This window comes from Enhydra lutris, unplaced genomic scaffold (assembly GCF_002288905.1).
Source record: "Enhydra lutris kenyoni isolate GAN:26980312 unplaced genomic scaffold, ASM228890v2 scaffoldscaffold44, whole genome shotgun sequence".
Classification (NCBI taxonomy): Eukaryota; Metazoa; Chordata; class Mammalia; order Carnivora; family Mustelidae; genus Enhydra; species Enhydra lutris.
Window position 1 is genome coordinate 7,924,905 of NW_019154128.1, and position 16,460 is coordinate 7,941,364.

At 37.8% G+C, this 16,460-nt stretch overlaps 1 protein-coding gene across 4 annotated transcripts in view; it reads left to right on the forward strand.

Moving 5' to 3' along the window:
• LOC111155963 (ring finger protein 149) overlaps positions 1–16,460 on the forward strand; it is a 32,860-nt gene that overhangs the window by 14,108 nt on the left and 2,292 nt on the right. For 2 of the 4 annotated variants that reach the window (XR_002641172.1, XR_002641171.1), the window contains exons 4-9: positions 3,057–3,139; positions 5,426–5,522; positions 9,125–9,320; positions 12,164–13,617; positions 14,355–14,498; positions 16,312–16,455. Coding sequence is in view for 1 of the 4 variants with exons in the window: in XM_022516443.1 (XP_022372151.1) it covers positions 3,057–3,139; positions 5,426–5,522; positions 9,125–9,320; positions 12,164–12,219 (432 nt within the window). In the remaining 3 variants the exon portion in view is untranslated. Of the gene's footprint in view, positions 1–3,056; positions 3,140–5,425; positions 5,523–7,832; positions 9,321–12,163; positions 14,285–14,354; positions 14,499–16,311; positions 16,456–16,460 lie in introns of those variants that run through there. The other 2 variants (XR_002641173.1, XM_022516443.1) reach the window with 2 other exon arrangements.

The window sequence follows — 16,460 nt, forward strand, 5'->3', positions numbered from 1 at the left end:
ATTACAGATCTTTGATTTTTTTAAAAAACTTTGGATTCTGATATTAATCATTTTAATATTTTAAGATACTCTTAAATTACATTCTTCAACTATACTTTAAGATGCTCTTTTAAGTATCTTAGATACTTAAAAGTTTAAGATACTCTTTTTAAGATACTCTTAGAATTATATTGTTGGTTTCCATTCTTTCCCTAATGCCTTATACAGAAATAACAGTTGAAATTTTTTTTTTTTTTAAGATTTTATTTATTTGACAGACAGGGATCACAAGTAGGCGGAGAGGCAGGCAGAGAGAGAGAGAGAAGGAAGCATGCTCCCCACTGAGCAGAGAGCCTGATGTGAGGCTCTATCCCAGGACCCTGGAATCACAACCTGAGCTGAAGGCAGAGGCTTAACCCACTGAGCCACCCAGGTGCCCCATAACAGTTGAATTTTAACAGTTTGTGCAGGGTACTGGTTTCTTCCCATACAGATGTAGTGAACAAAAAAAGTGAAACAGAACAAAGTTTCTCATGTTATGGCTTGAGATTAGCACTTGAGGTACTGACCACTGAGGGTCATTGGGGAGAGAGTCTCCACTGAATGCCTGTGACAAACTCTACATGTATGGCACATAGCCGGTCACTTGATATAAGCATGTAATTTTATGTTCCCCTTAGAATATGTCTTCTGTTCCATAGCAGGAAATCTCAGTCTATGAATATGAATAGAGATTTATATGTATAATATACTGAATTGTCTTTTTTTTTTTTAATTAAGTCTTTGAGAACATAAGTAAATTGATAGAATCCTCTTCATGTTCAGAGCATTTGCTTTTTTTAGGATTTTTAAAAGATTTATTCATTTGAGGGGTGCCTGAATGGCTCAGTCGTTAAGCGTCTGCCTTAGGCTCAAGTCATGATCCCAGGGTCCTAGAATTGAGCTTTGCACTGGGCTCCCTGCTTGGCCAGGAGCCTGCTTCTTCCTTTCCCACTCCCGCTGCTTGTGTTCCCTCTCTCACTATATCTCTCTCTGTCAAATAAATAAATAAAATCTTTAAAAAAAATTTATTCATCTGAGGGAGAGTGAGAGCACAAGCAGGGGGAGAGTTAGAGGCAGAGGAGAAGCAGACTCCTCGCTGAGCAGGGAGCTAGACAAGGGGCTCGATCCTAGGACCCCAGGATCATGACCTGAGCTGAAAGCAGACGCTTCACCAACTGAGCCACCCAGGAGCCCCCAGAATATTTCTTTTTACAGAACATTTTTGAAAATGTCATTCTACTGTTTTTGAAAATTGTCAAAATAATGGTTAAAAAAAGATCCCTAAATGGTCTGTGAGATACATATGTGGATTTTTCTTTTCTTTTTTTCTTTTTTTAGTTTTATTTCTTTAAGTATTCTCTGCACCCCATATGGGGCTCAGACTTTTAACTCTGAGACCAAGAGTCCCATGCTCCTTTGACCACACTAGCCAACACTAGCCAGGTTCCAACACATGGATTTTCTGATGATTTTGATTAAGTTTGTACAGAAAAATGTTGTTTTCTTAAATCTACATCTTGTGCAGTTCTAGAGAGGTGTTTGGTTTCTAGTTTTTCTTTTCTTATGGACTCATTCACTATAATGTATATACACTTACAGACCAATAGGGACTTTAAAGATTATTTCATCAATTTTGTATGGCATACGATAAGTGATAATATTTACTTTAGCGGCAACATACAATTTTAAGTGTTACAGAACTTTAATATAGTCTCTGATAATAATAATCAGTTTTTACTGCTTGCTTGCGAACAAGTAATGTACATGGCTCAGTGTATTTTTTAAAATAATTACATAAGGACAGGGTAGCTGTGTTCCCGTAAAATATACTTGCTAACATTGGAGGTACATGCAGACATTGATTGGTAGTTCTTGAATCCATTCCAGAATCAAAAAGAGTCTCATTGACCTGTCTTGGTTTAGATGACCCTCTGGCTGTGCCTGCTTTGATGGGATGAGGCCAGGTGGTTCAATGTGGAAGTTACCCAGGGAAATGGGACAGGGCTGACACTACCAAAAGGGTCGATGACCCTGGGTGCTGGGTCACTCAGTGGGTTAAGTGGCTGCCTTTGGCTTGGGTCATGATCTTGGGGTCCTGGGATCAAGGCCCGCTTCGGGCTCCCTGCTGATTGGGGAGCCTGCTTCTCCCTCTTCTTCTGCTACTCCCCCTGCTTGTCCTCTCTCTCTGTCAAATAAATAAATAAAATCTTAAAAAAATAAAATTAAAAAGGTTAATGACCCATAGCTTCTTAGAAGTGGAGATTTTGTCATAAGACTGCTTCCTCCCCAGCAAGTTTTATTTCTTTTTACCTTTGTTAATTTGAAGGATGAAAAACAGTAATTTATTTTAATCTGTAATTCTTTTATTGCTAGTGAGGGGAATATTTTCAGATATTTAGCCATTTGTATTTTCTCATTTGCAAGTTGTAACCATGTTCTTTAGCAAATTCTAGTGAAAGTGCTCTTGTTTTGTTTTTAATGATTCTAGAAACAAGTAGCTTACTGGATATTCTCTTTACAAGTTTTATATTTGAGGGCGCCTGGGTGGCTCAGTGGGTTAAGTCTCTGCCTTCGGCTCAGGTCATGATCTCAGGATCCTGGGATCGAGCCCTGCATCGGGCTTTCTGCTCAGCAGGGAGCCTGCTTACCCCTCTCTCTCTGCCTGCCCCTCTGTCTGTCAAATAAATAAACAAATCTTAAAAAAAAAGATGCATTACAAGTTTTATATTTGAAAAATAATTTTTATTACAGTAAGGTGAGCATTTGCATTTCTACAACCCTTAAAACATGAACACTACCCTAGTATCAAAACTGTTCATGTCTGATTAGGTACACAACGACATTTTTTCCTTTTCAGCCAGATTCCTTAAATAATCTCTGGAGAGTGGTAAAAAGTAAATACTGAGTAGAGATTGTGTTTAGCTTCTGGTTGTACCCTGGTATTATTAAATTTGTCATTGTTTTACCCAGGATGTTGTGTTTTATCAAGACCATGTAGCAATGATACAGTGAACTCTTTTCTTTCCTTTTTACAGGGAATTGATGTTGATGCTGAAAACTGTGCAGTGTGTATTGAAAATTTTAAAGTAAAGGACGTTATTAGAATTCTGCCATGCAAGTATGTTTTTTTTTTTTCTTTCCTGAGATGCTACGAATTACTGGATAGGTTTCTGACAAAAGTGTTAATGTTTCTTTTATGATGTGATGCTGTCACATGATCTTGTGATCATCTCATCCTTTAGGAAGCAAGCTTCAAGCCTTCTAGGGTTCTGGATTATATTACTTTAAAATTGCTTAGCAGACCTCTGGCCCTAAGGCAGACCCATTATATATCTTTGCGCGGATTGGCTTTTAGTCTTAAGCAAGATTTCATTAGAATCCTGAGCATTCTGTCATACATCTAGCCGTTCAAAACGTACATTATGTGGGAGCAGGGACACTGAAGCATGACAGGTGAAGGCCCCAGGGGGAGGGCCAGAAATGGCTAGCAGAAAGTCAAGGAGGATAGTAGTTTGCTGTTATTTGCACCCTGGGTTTTAGTTCTTCTGGGGTTACTGCAAAATAAATATTTCTCACTTTAGGTACACTAGGGGCTTTGCTTTAGCAATGGGAAGTTGCGATTTCCTTTTTTTTTTTTTAAATAATAGGATACTTTAACTGATAACTGTTTAGAAGAAATGGCTGTTACCAGAAGTGTATCTAAAAATATATTTTCAGTCAGACCAATTTGAATTATGCTTCCCACCTATTAGAAGGTCAGAAATTGATATATAGTTATGGTTTCCTTTATGTTTACAAAGTAGTATATATATAAATATAGTATATTAAATTCTCAGTAATTCTGTAGTGAAAACAAATGAATATCAGAGTAACAAAAGTGTCCAGAATAAAGATAGCTAACTTTTGTCTACAGGCATTTATATGAGGTTGGTGTGGTGGGTAGTTAATGAATTAGAGTCAATATATCCTTTGGAAAGTTTTTTTTTTTTTTTTTAAGATTTTATTCATTTATTTGGCACAGAGAGAGAGACAGTAGGAGCAGGAACACAAGCAATGGGAGTAGAAGAAGGAAAGCAGGTTTCCTACTGCTCCATTGGGAGCCCAATGTGGGGCTTGATCCCAGGACCCTGGGATCGTGACCTGAGCCAAAGGCAGACACTTAATGACTGAGCCACCCAGGCGCCCCTCCTGTGGAAAGTTATTAAAATAGGAAAGAATTTTCGTCTAAGATGGTTTAGGGCAAGTCTTTCTGACTTAAAAATGATGTGTGGAATGCAGCACAAATGAGTGGCCTGAGGCTCACTTCTTTGTAACACCAGATCCGTCCTCATGGCTGAGCTGGGTTTTGTCCTACACCCTCACAAGCAGACATGTTGCTTGTGCACATTTCCTGGTCTTCTGATCTGGGGTTTTTACTTAATTTCCCCCATTTTCTCCTGTGCTTTAACAGATTTCCCAGTAAAGCCAACATGTTTCCTTTGTGTTTTTGTTAAGATTATTCCGTTGGGTTAGTCAGTTTCAGTTTCATTTTGAGGATAGAAAGGTCAGAAGACTAGCTAGGCTAGACTATGTTATGTAATTAAATAGTGTTATTTTTAACTGCACTAGCAGATTTCAGTATGAAGAAGAGGTCTTCACACAACAGCATGAATAACGAACAGTTACTGGGTGTTTACTGTGTCCTGCACCGTTGTAAGCATGTTACATATTTGCTGCTGAGAACTGGAGTGGAGGTGCAGAGGTTAAGCAACTAGTTCAGAATTCCAGCATCATGTCACACAGCTGGTGTGGGAGCCATGGGTCCTGTACCCACTCTGCCCGACTCTTATCTTCATCCTGTGGGAAACAGATTCACTATATAGGAGGCGAAGTTAGCTAAGACAAGTCAGTAAAAAGAAAATACATAGGCAATTTTTATTTCTTCCTCAATTCTGAAAAGTTATCATTATATAAGAATGTGGAATATACAAAAATATGTTGAGACAGAAAATAAGTGTTTTTTTTTAAGCCTGAGACCCAGTGTTTTGCTGTATTTCCATTTGATTCGTTTTGTGAACTTACGTAAGATACTCTCAGTTTATTATTATTAGTTAGCTGTTGGTTTATTTATGCCACATTTATTCCTAAACGGCTTTTAAGTTACAAAGGCACAGAAAAATACAACCTAGCATGAAGCGAAAATAACCATGCTATTTTCATGGCATGAAGGGAAAATTTCCCTGTTAAGTTCCACACTCTGTTTAACTTGGAAAGTAGAATAGGTAATTACATAGAGTAAGTGAATAGAATGTTGATATGAAGTCATTTAACTTGTACTGAGAAGATGAGTTAGTAGAATGTGTTATTTCCTTTATAAGATCTAAACATTTATTTTAAAAAATTAACACATACTTAATCTTTTTAGGCATATTTTTCATAGAATATGCATTGACCCATGGCTTTTGGATCACCGCACGTGTCCAATGTGTAAACTTGATGTCATCAAAGCCCTGGGATATTGGGTTTGTTACATTTTTGTTTATATTCAATCTCTGCCCCGATTCTTCTGAGTGATTCAATTTCATTACTGACCAGAGGCAAGAGGAGTGGACTAAGTGCTCCTTCTAACATCTTTGTGGTTCCCTGAGGAAATTTTCCTCTTGATTAAAAATGAACGTTTAAGAAATCCCAAAAAGTTAATGAACTCTACTGCTTTTGTGATTATAGACTGATACGCCATATGTTTCCCCCCAGTATTTGTAATTGCTAAGTGTAATGTATTGTTATGCTGCCCTGTAGAAGGTATATATACTCCTCAGTTTTGTATAAACAAGAATTACCAAATCTTTGAAATGAAAGGAGCCTCATACATTTTCTGGCTCAAGGTGCATATTTTACATATGAGGAAACTGAAGCCAATACTTCTCGACACCAGGTCTCAGATTTCTGGGTTTGGAAATCATATCTTACTGGGGAAATTGGTCCTGTGTGGAATTTGTTCCATTGGTTTGTGGTACTTAGGTGGTCGTAGGACCTTCCTCCAAAAATGAAGACATGAGGGCAGAGCGAAAGAGAGTTCTTCATAGTAGCCAGCCAGGTGCTGAGGGCCTTACACACATTATTACCTCATACCCTCATAGCCAGTCTGGGAGGTAAGTACTACTTCTCTCCCTATTTTACTAATTAGGAACTTGAGCTTAGAAAAGCCGAGTAGCTCACCGAAGGTCACACAGCTAGTACTTGGGAATCTGTTTTCAGATACAAGTTTGTTTAATTCAAGGGTACAAGCTTTTAACCAGTAGTCCCACCTCAAAGGGGAAGACATAGAGGTGAAAAAAGCCAGATTTTTCTAGATTGTTATTTTTTATTGTTTTTAGAGTTTTCGTATAATCTTTTAACGTTTTAAAAGATTCCTGATTAAATAGCAAATAGTTTTGAACTAATGATCTTATTACTTTAGAAAAAGTAATTTAAATGTCACATACTTTTCTTATTGCTAAACGTATTTTTTTAGGTTTTTTTTTTTATAATTATGGTAGAGTTAGAAACCGTTATAGCCCCAGTAGCCCTCAAGGAGTCCTCTCATCTTCTAGCTTGGCGGGTCTTGGAAAGATAGTTGAGCGACTGCCTTGATTACCACTGTCATTTTCCATGAATTAGATTTTTTTGTTCTTTTTTTTTTTTTTTGTAAGATGTATTTATTTTAGAGTGCACACATGCATGCATGAGTGGGGGAGAGGGACAGAGAGAGAGAGAGAGAGAGAGAGAGAGAACCTTCAAGCAGACTCCCCGCTGAGCACAGAGCCCAACACAGGGCTCAGTCTCATGACCCATGAGATCATGACCTAAGCCGAAACCCAAGAGTCTAAAGGATGCTCAACCGACTGAGCCACCTAGGTTAGGCGTCCCTGTGAATTATATTTCTCAAGTATGAGTTCCAGAATGCCTCCACCATAGGTACAGGAAAGGAGGAAGGTCAGCATTCAAGAACTCTTACTGAAAAAAAACTGTCCTGCTTTGATGTCTAGAAAATTTGTCTTTCCTCTAGAATTTCAAACATTTATTTGTAGTTTTTAATAATGATGGCTCTATTTAGCAGGGGCATAACAGTGAATTTGAGACTTAGTGAACTGAGCCTGTGTCTTGGACCCCCTTCCTGGAATTTGAAGCATTTTAAACAGTACAATACAGGGAGCTCAACAGATGTTTTTCTTGGCAAAGTTTTCCTTTTTCCTCTTCTCCTTTCTCTTTTCTTTCGTTAGGTGCACTCTGAAGATCATTTTAAGTTATTTTCTTTATGGTCAGTAGTTTTAAACCTGCTTTTCATTTCTAGAAATTTTTGTAAGGGTATTTCACTAAACCTTAGCACTGAGACTAATCCTCACAAGTTTTGTTTTTGGAACTACATATACATACATATATTTCACACATTAAAAATGAAGATTTATTTTGCATCAGGTTGGGTTGATTTGTTCTTAGAATATTAATTTCAGAAAGCTTGACTATGTCCCAGGAAGTGTGATTTCTTTTTTGAAGAACAGAAACCTGTAGTAACTTTAAATCAAATTCTAAGAAGTTAACTTGTCTTGCCCTTAATTGTTTTTACAGTTTTTGATGAGTGTGCCATTTTCTTTACTCTCTTTGCCCCTCCTGCATTGGATTTTGTAGACAGTGATGACACACTGTCGTATGACAACTAGTTCTTGCTCCCAAGGAAACAGCTGTGGTGAGAGGGCTGCCATCAGTCCTTCACGTGGACTTGAGAGGTGGTTCTTGTGTTAGCAGCTACAACCTTCTTGATGTGCCATTTGTCATTGTTTTCATTCATTCAGCACATTCATTCAGCATGTATCAAAGGAGTGCTCTCTCAGGTGCTAGATTGGACCTTGACTTGGGGAGACAAAGATGAGTAAGACGCAGCCCTTCTGGTTGTGGACTTTCACTTTCTGGACTGTGAGGGCCAGGGCATACACCCACGCACAACGCTGCAAAGGAGGTATGTTTGAAGTGCCAAGGAGCACAGAGAAAGGAGGAAATGACCCCGCCAGGTAGAGTGGGAAGATAAGAGGGTGGTTTTTTTAAGAGGGGAGTCTGAGCTGGGTGTTACAGGATTTGCCTGCCAGATCAGTACATTGCAGATGAGGGTGTGACCATGTCTGGCTTTGAGACTGGCAGGTGGTTAAGTTTGGCGGGTATTTTGGTAACTCTCTGGGAAAACAGATGAGGGTGGGCTGGGTGGGAGTTTGGACATTACGGCTACTCAGTAGGATTTGTGGTTTGATGTGTCTGGAGTCTGTTCTGAGGGTATTCAGTTACTTAACAGTGAGAAGGAGGCAGCGTACCATGTGGTTCAGGAGGAGGGCTGTTCTAGAACTGGGTGGGGCAGCAGCGGGAGGAGCCCTCCGGTGTGCCCTTGCCCCGGAAGCCTGGGGAGGGAGGTGGAACCAGCACCATGTTCTTGGCATGAACCTCGGGCTCACTGTGAACGGACAGCCACCCCTCCTTTACTAGGTTACCTCACAAGTGGTTTCCTCTCACAGCATGACTCTGACTCTGGCATTACTCAGAAAGGTATCTGGATAAACCTCTGAGACTGGGCTGTCACTTTCCTTACCCTGTTTTTTTCTTTAACACAGCAAATGGGGGATAGACACTGTCTTGAGCTGATAGAATCCACAACGGATTCTTCTAAAGTGAATCAAATGCAGTCTGAAGCCCTCTGTTGTCAGACACTGTGTTCTTCTGAAACCCTGGTGCCCACAGTAAGACAGTAGGGCAGTTTGAGGCAGTCATCCAAGATCACAGCCACAGCCAGGCTGATTCACACCCCCTGTTCAGGAAGCAAGGAAAGTGTGTTTGACAAAGGTTTAGAGTTTAAAAGGTGGCATTGCTTTCATCAAGGGGAAAAGCAGTTTTTCAAATAAACAGTGTTTAGGTCTTGGAAAGCTGCCTATTGAGAAGTAATTCATTTTCTGATGTTGCTAATAAAGAAGACGTTAGTGTTTTTGCCCTATATTGTGTATAAAAGTAAATACTTTGTAGGAATTATGAGTAATGATTACGAAATGATAGATAAGCTTTGACTATGTTATTCAGACAAGGTATTTTCTTTTGTTCTCTCAAGGGAGAGCTTGAAGATGTGCAGGAGACGCCTGCTCCAGAACCTACCCCTGGGAGTGTTTTGGTGGCAAATCTGAGTATCAGTTTACAAGATGACAGAAGTGAGGGGAGCAGTTTGCCCTCGTCTTCCACTAGTGATTCTGCACCACCGTGTGACGCCAGTTTCAAAGAAGATGCAGGTGAAAACACAGCCTTACTAGGTAAGTGCCTTGCAGGTTCTAAAACAAAATGATGTTAGCAGGTGGGGAAAATAATGCAGAAAAGCATAAAGGACAAATAAAAACCATAATCCCACACCTGCAAATACCATTTTAACATTTTGGTAAATACCTTTTCAGATGTTTTCTGTGTTTAAGGATGGGGAGAGTATCATATATGTGCTGTTAGGTAACCTGTTTTCCTCTTAACGTGTGAAGCTCTTTATGAGGTAGGTGTGTGATTCTGTGTGGTGCGGTATCACAGCTCCAGTTCACTAGAATTTCTTTAAACTGCACCCTTTTGGTGGAGTTCAGCACTTTGAAATCATGTGTATACCCACCACTTATCCAATTGCTTCTTGTCATTCTGAGAGATAAAATAGAGTGAATTGCCTTTATTATTATTATTATTACCGATGAGAGTACCTTTTCATAATTTTTCGTTGTTTTTATTCCCTCGGAGTAGCCTGTTTCATGTTTACCTTGTTTTGCTCTGGAGAAACTAATTTTTTCATTTCTTTGTCAAATGTATTGAATATTTCTCCCCCAATTTTGGTATCCTTTGGTTGATATAGTTTGTAGACAGAAATGTTTCATTTTTCTCTAGTCCAACATATTGTCTCATGATTCTGCCTTTGATAGCATGCTAACTTTGGAAGGCCTTCCTCATCTCAGTATCTAAGTATATTAATCCACATCTTACTAATATTTGTGGTTCTGTATTTTATTAGCTTTAAATCTTTAATCCACATGGTTGAAGAGAAGATTTAACCTACCTTCCCCAAATGTTTAAACAGTTGTCCCATTATTTTGTGAATTATTTTAGTGACTAATAATCTAGTGAATAATTATCAATATTTTGATATTGCCAAGGCAAATCCCTTCATCTTGAGTTAAAAAAAAAAATCTCTGTACTAGTCTGCATTTTTTTAAAAAGATTTTATTTATTTGACAGAGACAGCGAGAGAGGGAATACAAGTGGGGGGCAGTGGGAAAGGGAGAAGCAGGCTTTCTGCTGAGCCTGATGCTGGGCTCAGTCCCAGGACCCTGGGATTGTGACCTGAGCCAAAGGAAGATGCTTAACGACTGAGCTACCCAGGCGCCCGTATTCTACATTTTCTTAAAAAAAAAAAAAAGTAATCAAATTATTTGCTAAGTGAAAGAAAATCCAATTAGAATTTTTATTATAATCGAATAAATTTACATATTACTTTAACTGGGAAGAACTGATGCTTCTAATTTTGAATTTTGTCATTACGGGAAGAGGACACATAATTTCCAAATCAGTGATACTCAAACTGGAATCACTTTTGTATTTGACATGTTTAAGCTTTGAGGCAGAGATAGCTAGAAGTATTAGAACTGGGGTTTTAAACTGGTATCAGAGGGAAAAGACCACATTGTGAAAGAGAAGGGGAGCATTCATTTCATAACACTGGAAGGTGGAAAGGGCATTCTCCTAATTAGCTCCCTGGCCTCCTGCTGGGATTGAACCACCTCAGGGATTCCATCAAATTGAGCCCAAGTACATGCCAGTGTGATTTTTGCCATTGCCTTCAGTCTACAGAAAAGAAACTAAATTTCCTTTCTCTAGTACTTGACCACCCTTGAGATAATTAAATACTGCTGAGAATTCTTATCCTGACAGAATGTCTTTCAAAAGCAGTCTCCCATGTTTCCTGCATTCTTGTTACCTGACGTGCATTAGTTTATCAACATCTCTCCTCTCAGCTAAGATGATATCATGTGAAGTAGTGCATAGAAATAAAGGTGAAAAAAGAAGCTAGGCTATAGAACAACAGAATGTTAGATGCCTTCTGAAGAAGCTGGGCCCCCTTATACTTCCGTGTGCTTGCACACGTGTGTGTGTATGTGAGTACGTATGTGTGCCACGCATGTGTGTGTGCATGTGCACTTGGTTTCTATTTTATTTTTTTCTCTCCCCCCTTTTTAAAAATATTTACAAGTATTTGTTAACCAGTAAGTTGACAGGTAATTTTAAATGATAATGTTCTTTCTACTTTATCACCATACCAGTATAATTTTGAGAAATGTTAAATTGGAGAAATCAGTTCTTTTACGCAGACATTAGTACTTCCAGAATAAAATATGGCTTCACTTAAAGTTGAGAAAACATTTGCTGGGGTCTTAGGAGCAACCAGAAATAAAACATGGAAATTATTAATAGCAGACTACTTGCCGGAGGGTGTTTCCCTGGCGAGTGCTCCTTCTGTTGTCCAGTTGACCTTCTTGGCTCTGACTGTAGGTGAGTTCAAGTATTCTGAGTTTAAGGAGTATTCTGTTTCTGTAAGAAACCTTTGTACTTAAATTATTTTGTGTTACTCTTCCTAGTAATAACAGTCTGTCCAGAGTTAAATACCTGTTCCTCTTCCAAGATAGATTAACCTCACTGTGCCTGTGCTTAATCATCTGTAAAATGAGCATAATAATATCCTAGTCCTCATTGGGTCACATACATAATCCAGTAAATGCTCGCTCTTTTCATGGGCAGTGGTGACACCGTCATCATCGTCGTTGTCACAGCTCTCTGGTTTACTTTTGAAAACATACACTAATACCACCAACTAAGACTGTCTTTTCTTTATAGCCCCATGCTGATCAGAGTAATGTTGGTTAGACTAATACTAGAAAACCTTTCATAATATATATGTGAAGAAGATGCTTGTATATTTTTCATGACTTTCTGAAATGAGTTGCCATTTTTACATGTAAGTTTTGTTTCAATTTTTCTGTTGTTTCTTGAATTATAGCCTCTAAAGGGTCTGTTTATGTAATTACAGTTCAGAATATGCGAAGTGACATTGGTTTTTGTTGCTTTGTTGTAGAAGCGGGCAGGAGTGACCTGCAACGTGGTGGACCCATCTCCTCGCACACATCCTGATGACCACATCATGGATAGAGCTTTGGCTCGAATTAAAGGACTTTTTTTTTTAACTTCAGCACATAGTTTGTATATTTGAAAATAATGTACATTCTTTTACCTTTCAGATTTTGATTTGATATCCAAAGGGCTATTTTATTCTTAAAGAGACATTTTGATTAGTTTTAATATATTTATCTACTAAAATGTATCATTTATGATAAACAGTATGTTGCTTTGGACTATTACAGAGACCATTAGGAAGGCACTCTAAAGGTCGGGGTATGTTTCTGAATAGTAGACTAGCTGCTACGGTACTGTAAAAACAGGATTAATTTTGCTTCTCAAGGATGATTTTAGACTGAGCAACTGAATTTAGACCAGTGGAAATGCAATTGTATAATTCAGTGATTGATCATGAGTTTTCCCTGGAGGAAAGACTTTTCTAGAACATTAAACCTGTGAATGAGATGAGAGAAATCTATAGCTTTCTTGAACCTCCATGTCATCATCCAGAGACGTTGAAATCTAAGAAGACTTCTTCATTATTTTCTCTTGGAATTATAGGAAAAGCACTAGATGACTTTAGGATTTGCAGTTTTCCTTTTTAAATCCTAATTTCTTATGACACTTAAAGGAGAGGGAAATTTGTCCATTTTTTCTACAAATTAAAAAAGCTAAGATTCGTCTGCATCACACTTGAGCAATAAATTTTTCATTGCCTTAAAATTTAAAAAAAAATTTTTTTTCATTGCCTTAAGGAAATCGAGTAGGCAGACTTTTTTTTTTTTAGTATATGATGACTGTATTGGTCCCAACTACTATTTAATCTTTACAACTAAAAAGGTAATAGATGGAGAATTTTGATTGTCCCTACAAAATAAACAAGCAACCAGTTTTCTTGATTGATTTAAAGCAGACTTAATGATGACCTTGTGTCATCTATCCTTTTTAAAATCTTGGCTGTTCTTGTAGGTGAAAGGGTCAGGTTAATGTAAAGCTTTTGGAAATTGTGCTCTTAAGTTTTCTAAAATGATTAAGCACACACATAGTCTTCTCCCTCTTGGAGGTGAAAGTGGAGGAGGGTGAGGGAGAGTTACCTCTTAACTGTTGTCCTTTGTTCCTTCTAAGCTAGTTGCTGTGTATATCTTTATTTTGTGAGTAAAAAATAAATGTCTGTTGAGAAAAATACAACTTTTAAAAATCTAAAGAATTTATTCTTAAAGCTGCATCTAAGTTGTGTATAGCTTATTTTTTTAAAACTGTTTGTTGCACCTGGATTCTAGCCATAGTGAAACACTTGGTGAGTTTTACTTTTTCTTTTTTTCCACTTTACTGAAGTAAACTCTGGCCAGGTTCAATTTGAGGAGCTGCTGAAATAGAAAATTTGTCTTTGAGCTCCATTTTAACAGCCTCAAAGTAGGTTTCCATAATAGCCATTATTTTTGAAATCTCCCTTCTGTGGGTTTTTGAGAATAGGAAAGTATGTCCTTGATTCTGTACCAAGTAGATTTTTTGCTCTTTGTATTTTAAGATACATACTTGGGAGAAATGCTTTAATTAATAATTCTCTATAGTATCCAATAAAGCAGACTTCTAAAAAGAATACTATGACAGATCAAGGTATATTGTTTTTGATAATTACACAAGTGTGATTTCTTTATTAGCAGCTATCAGACATAGCTTTCCTTAATTAAAGAGTTTGAACACTAAACTACAAATAGAAGAGATTGGAAGAATTGTAGTGGTCTGGTCTCATCTCTAGAAATATGTCTTCAATAGCAGAGAAAGGAATTATCAAGAGAAAATAGAAAACTGTAATACTTTGAAAGTTCCGCTAGGCTTTTTTTTTTTTAAGATAGAAATAAATATGATAGAGAAGGGTCTCCCATCCAAGTACTAGCCAGGCCTAACCCAGTTTAGCTTCTGAGATAAAATATTAGCAGAATTTTTGCTGAGACATAAAATTGATGAAATGCTACTCAGAATAATGGGGAATGTAAGGAAGGAAGAGTAAACCAGAGAGGTTTGGTTAAGGTTAGTCATACTATTTATGGCAATAATTTTCCTTTTAACAGTTGTCATAAAAGCCTTTTTTTTTTTTTTTTTTAAGCAAATAGTGTAGAAACAATATGTACTTTTTTTAACTTTCAAAGTCATAGGCAGTGTGTGAAGGAAGCAGCTTGGCTGTGAACTTGAAGCACTCCGTCATCTGCTGCCTGCTGGCACTGCTTCTGGGTTTCCCTCCAGAAAACCACAAAGGCCAGGAGTGGTGCAAAAAAACAGAGCACCTTCAGCAGGTAAACCTCCTTGCTTGGTGACTTTTGGGGGATCTTCAATATATAAAACCTTCCCTGAGAGATTGTTCCCTGCAGTCACTGAGGAGTGATGACAGTAAAAGGCCGAATTGCAGTGTGCCCATCAGCAGTTTGCTCTCTGTGGGGTGCACGATGACAAAATCTCCGGAAGCGAACCACTGGTCTGACCTCAGTAACATCAGGACTGAAGTTTTGCACTTGGGCAGGCTTTCCAAGAGGGGTCTCCCCCCCCCCAAAAAAATCTCAGGTATTTTTAAGAAAAAATAATCAGTGAATCTAAGCCATCAGCCCTTAAATGAGTAGTAGATAACTTTCTTCATACTTTACAATATACTTGCTAAATCAGGAACTGCTAGAACCATAAAGAACAGGTGTGTTCCCACTTGGATGAAATGCCTAGTATAACCAAACTCCCTAAGAGGATAGCTTAATTGGCAAGTCTCTTCTTTTGAGAACATTAAAGTTTATTTGCTCAGTGAAGGCTGAGATTAAATCAGTATGTGTATGTTACTGACTAGAACTTGAGATAATTACATGTTTGGTCAAAAGGAGTTTCTTTGAGCTCAGCACAAACCATATTTTGTGATTTACAAAGCACAGGATGCTGGCCTGAACCAAAGTGAGTCTTGTGTATGACATACGCTATGCTTCTGTGATGCAACAACCAATTAGAAAAGCCACCTACGCCTTTCCCAGTTAATTTCATTTTTGAAGTTTTAAAAAGACAAGCATTTCACTTTAAAAAATGCTAACATGTAATTGTTATGAAAGTGAAGTTTCAACAATGTCATTATCAGCCATGCAGCTAAAGATTTGCTCTTATTCTAACAGCAAAGTATAAAATAAGTTATAAATTGAAAAAGATATGTGCATCCCATTAATTTAAGAATAAAAAAGTCAATCCCTTCTTCTTGATGTGTAAGCTTGTATATTATGGGCTAATGAGAAACCTGGGAACACCAGTACTTCCTGTGGGCTTGACTGCACAGGTATTGGATCCCAGGATTCTAAGTGCTTTTGGAAGCATCTTAGGGATTTTCTGCTAAGAACAGTAGTGATTGCATTTAAAAAAAAAAAAAAAAAAAAAGATTAAAGTGAAACCAGCAAAATGTCTTAGTAGGTAGAGGGTGCAAGAATTTTAAAGAATATGTAAAAAGTTCTTCCCACACATTAATTTTTCAGATATCTTTAAAATGGTAAAGTGCTATTACTCAAAGTATTTAAAATAGGTACATGAGGGGCACCTGGGTGGCTCAGTCGGTTAAGCGTCCAACTCTTGATCTCAGCTCAGGTTTCAGTCTCACAGCTGTGAGTTCAAGCTCCACACCTGTTGTGGAGCCTACTTTTAAAAAATTGTTTAAATTTTTAAAATTTAAATACAGGCTCCATTGTTTTTCATGGAATGAATCATTACAGAATGTATTAAGGGTGGTACATGCTGCTTAAAAGTTTGTGGAAATGGGGGTGCCTGTATGGCTCAGTCGGTTGAGCATCTTACTCTTGATTTCAGGATTGTGAAATCTAGCCCCATGTCTGGCTCCCTGTCAGTGGGGAGTCTGCTTAAGACTTTCTGCCCCTCCCCTGCTCTCTCTCAAAATAAATCTTTAAGAGAAAAAAAAGATTGTGGAAGTGTATACTCTGTAAGAAAGGTGATAACCATTTCTTTAAAGTTTAAATGTATAAACACTTAAGAGAATTATTTGAAATAGTTATAGTTTAGGATCCCTAAATTACTTTATTTTTTGAAGTATCTTTTATTTCTAGTCTAAGATGTAACTTAGTGCTGTCTTAACAGGTGATCTGAAGATTTTACAGCTAGAAACTGGAGCTAGAAAATCCGGAGAATTCAAGCTGTGTTGTTTTAAACATGGCAGTATCTTGAGCTACATTTAAAAGCTGATTACAGTTAACTGAATTCCAGGATTGTAATTTATTTCAGGTAAA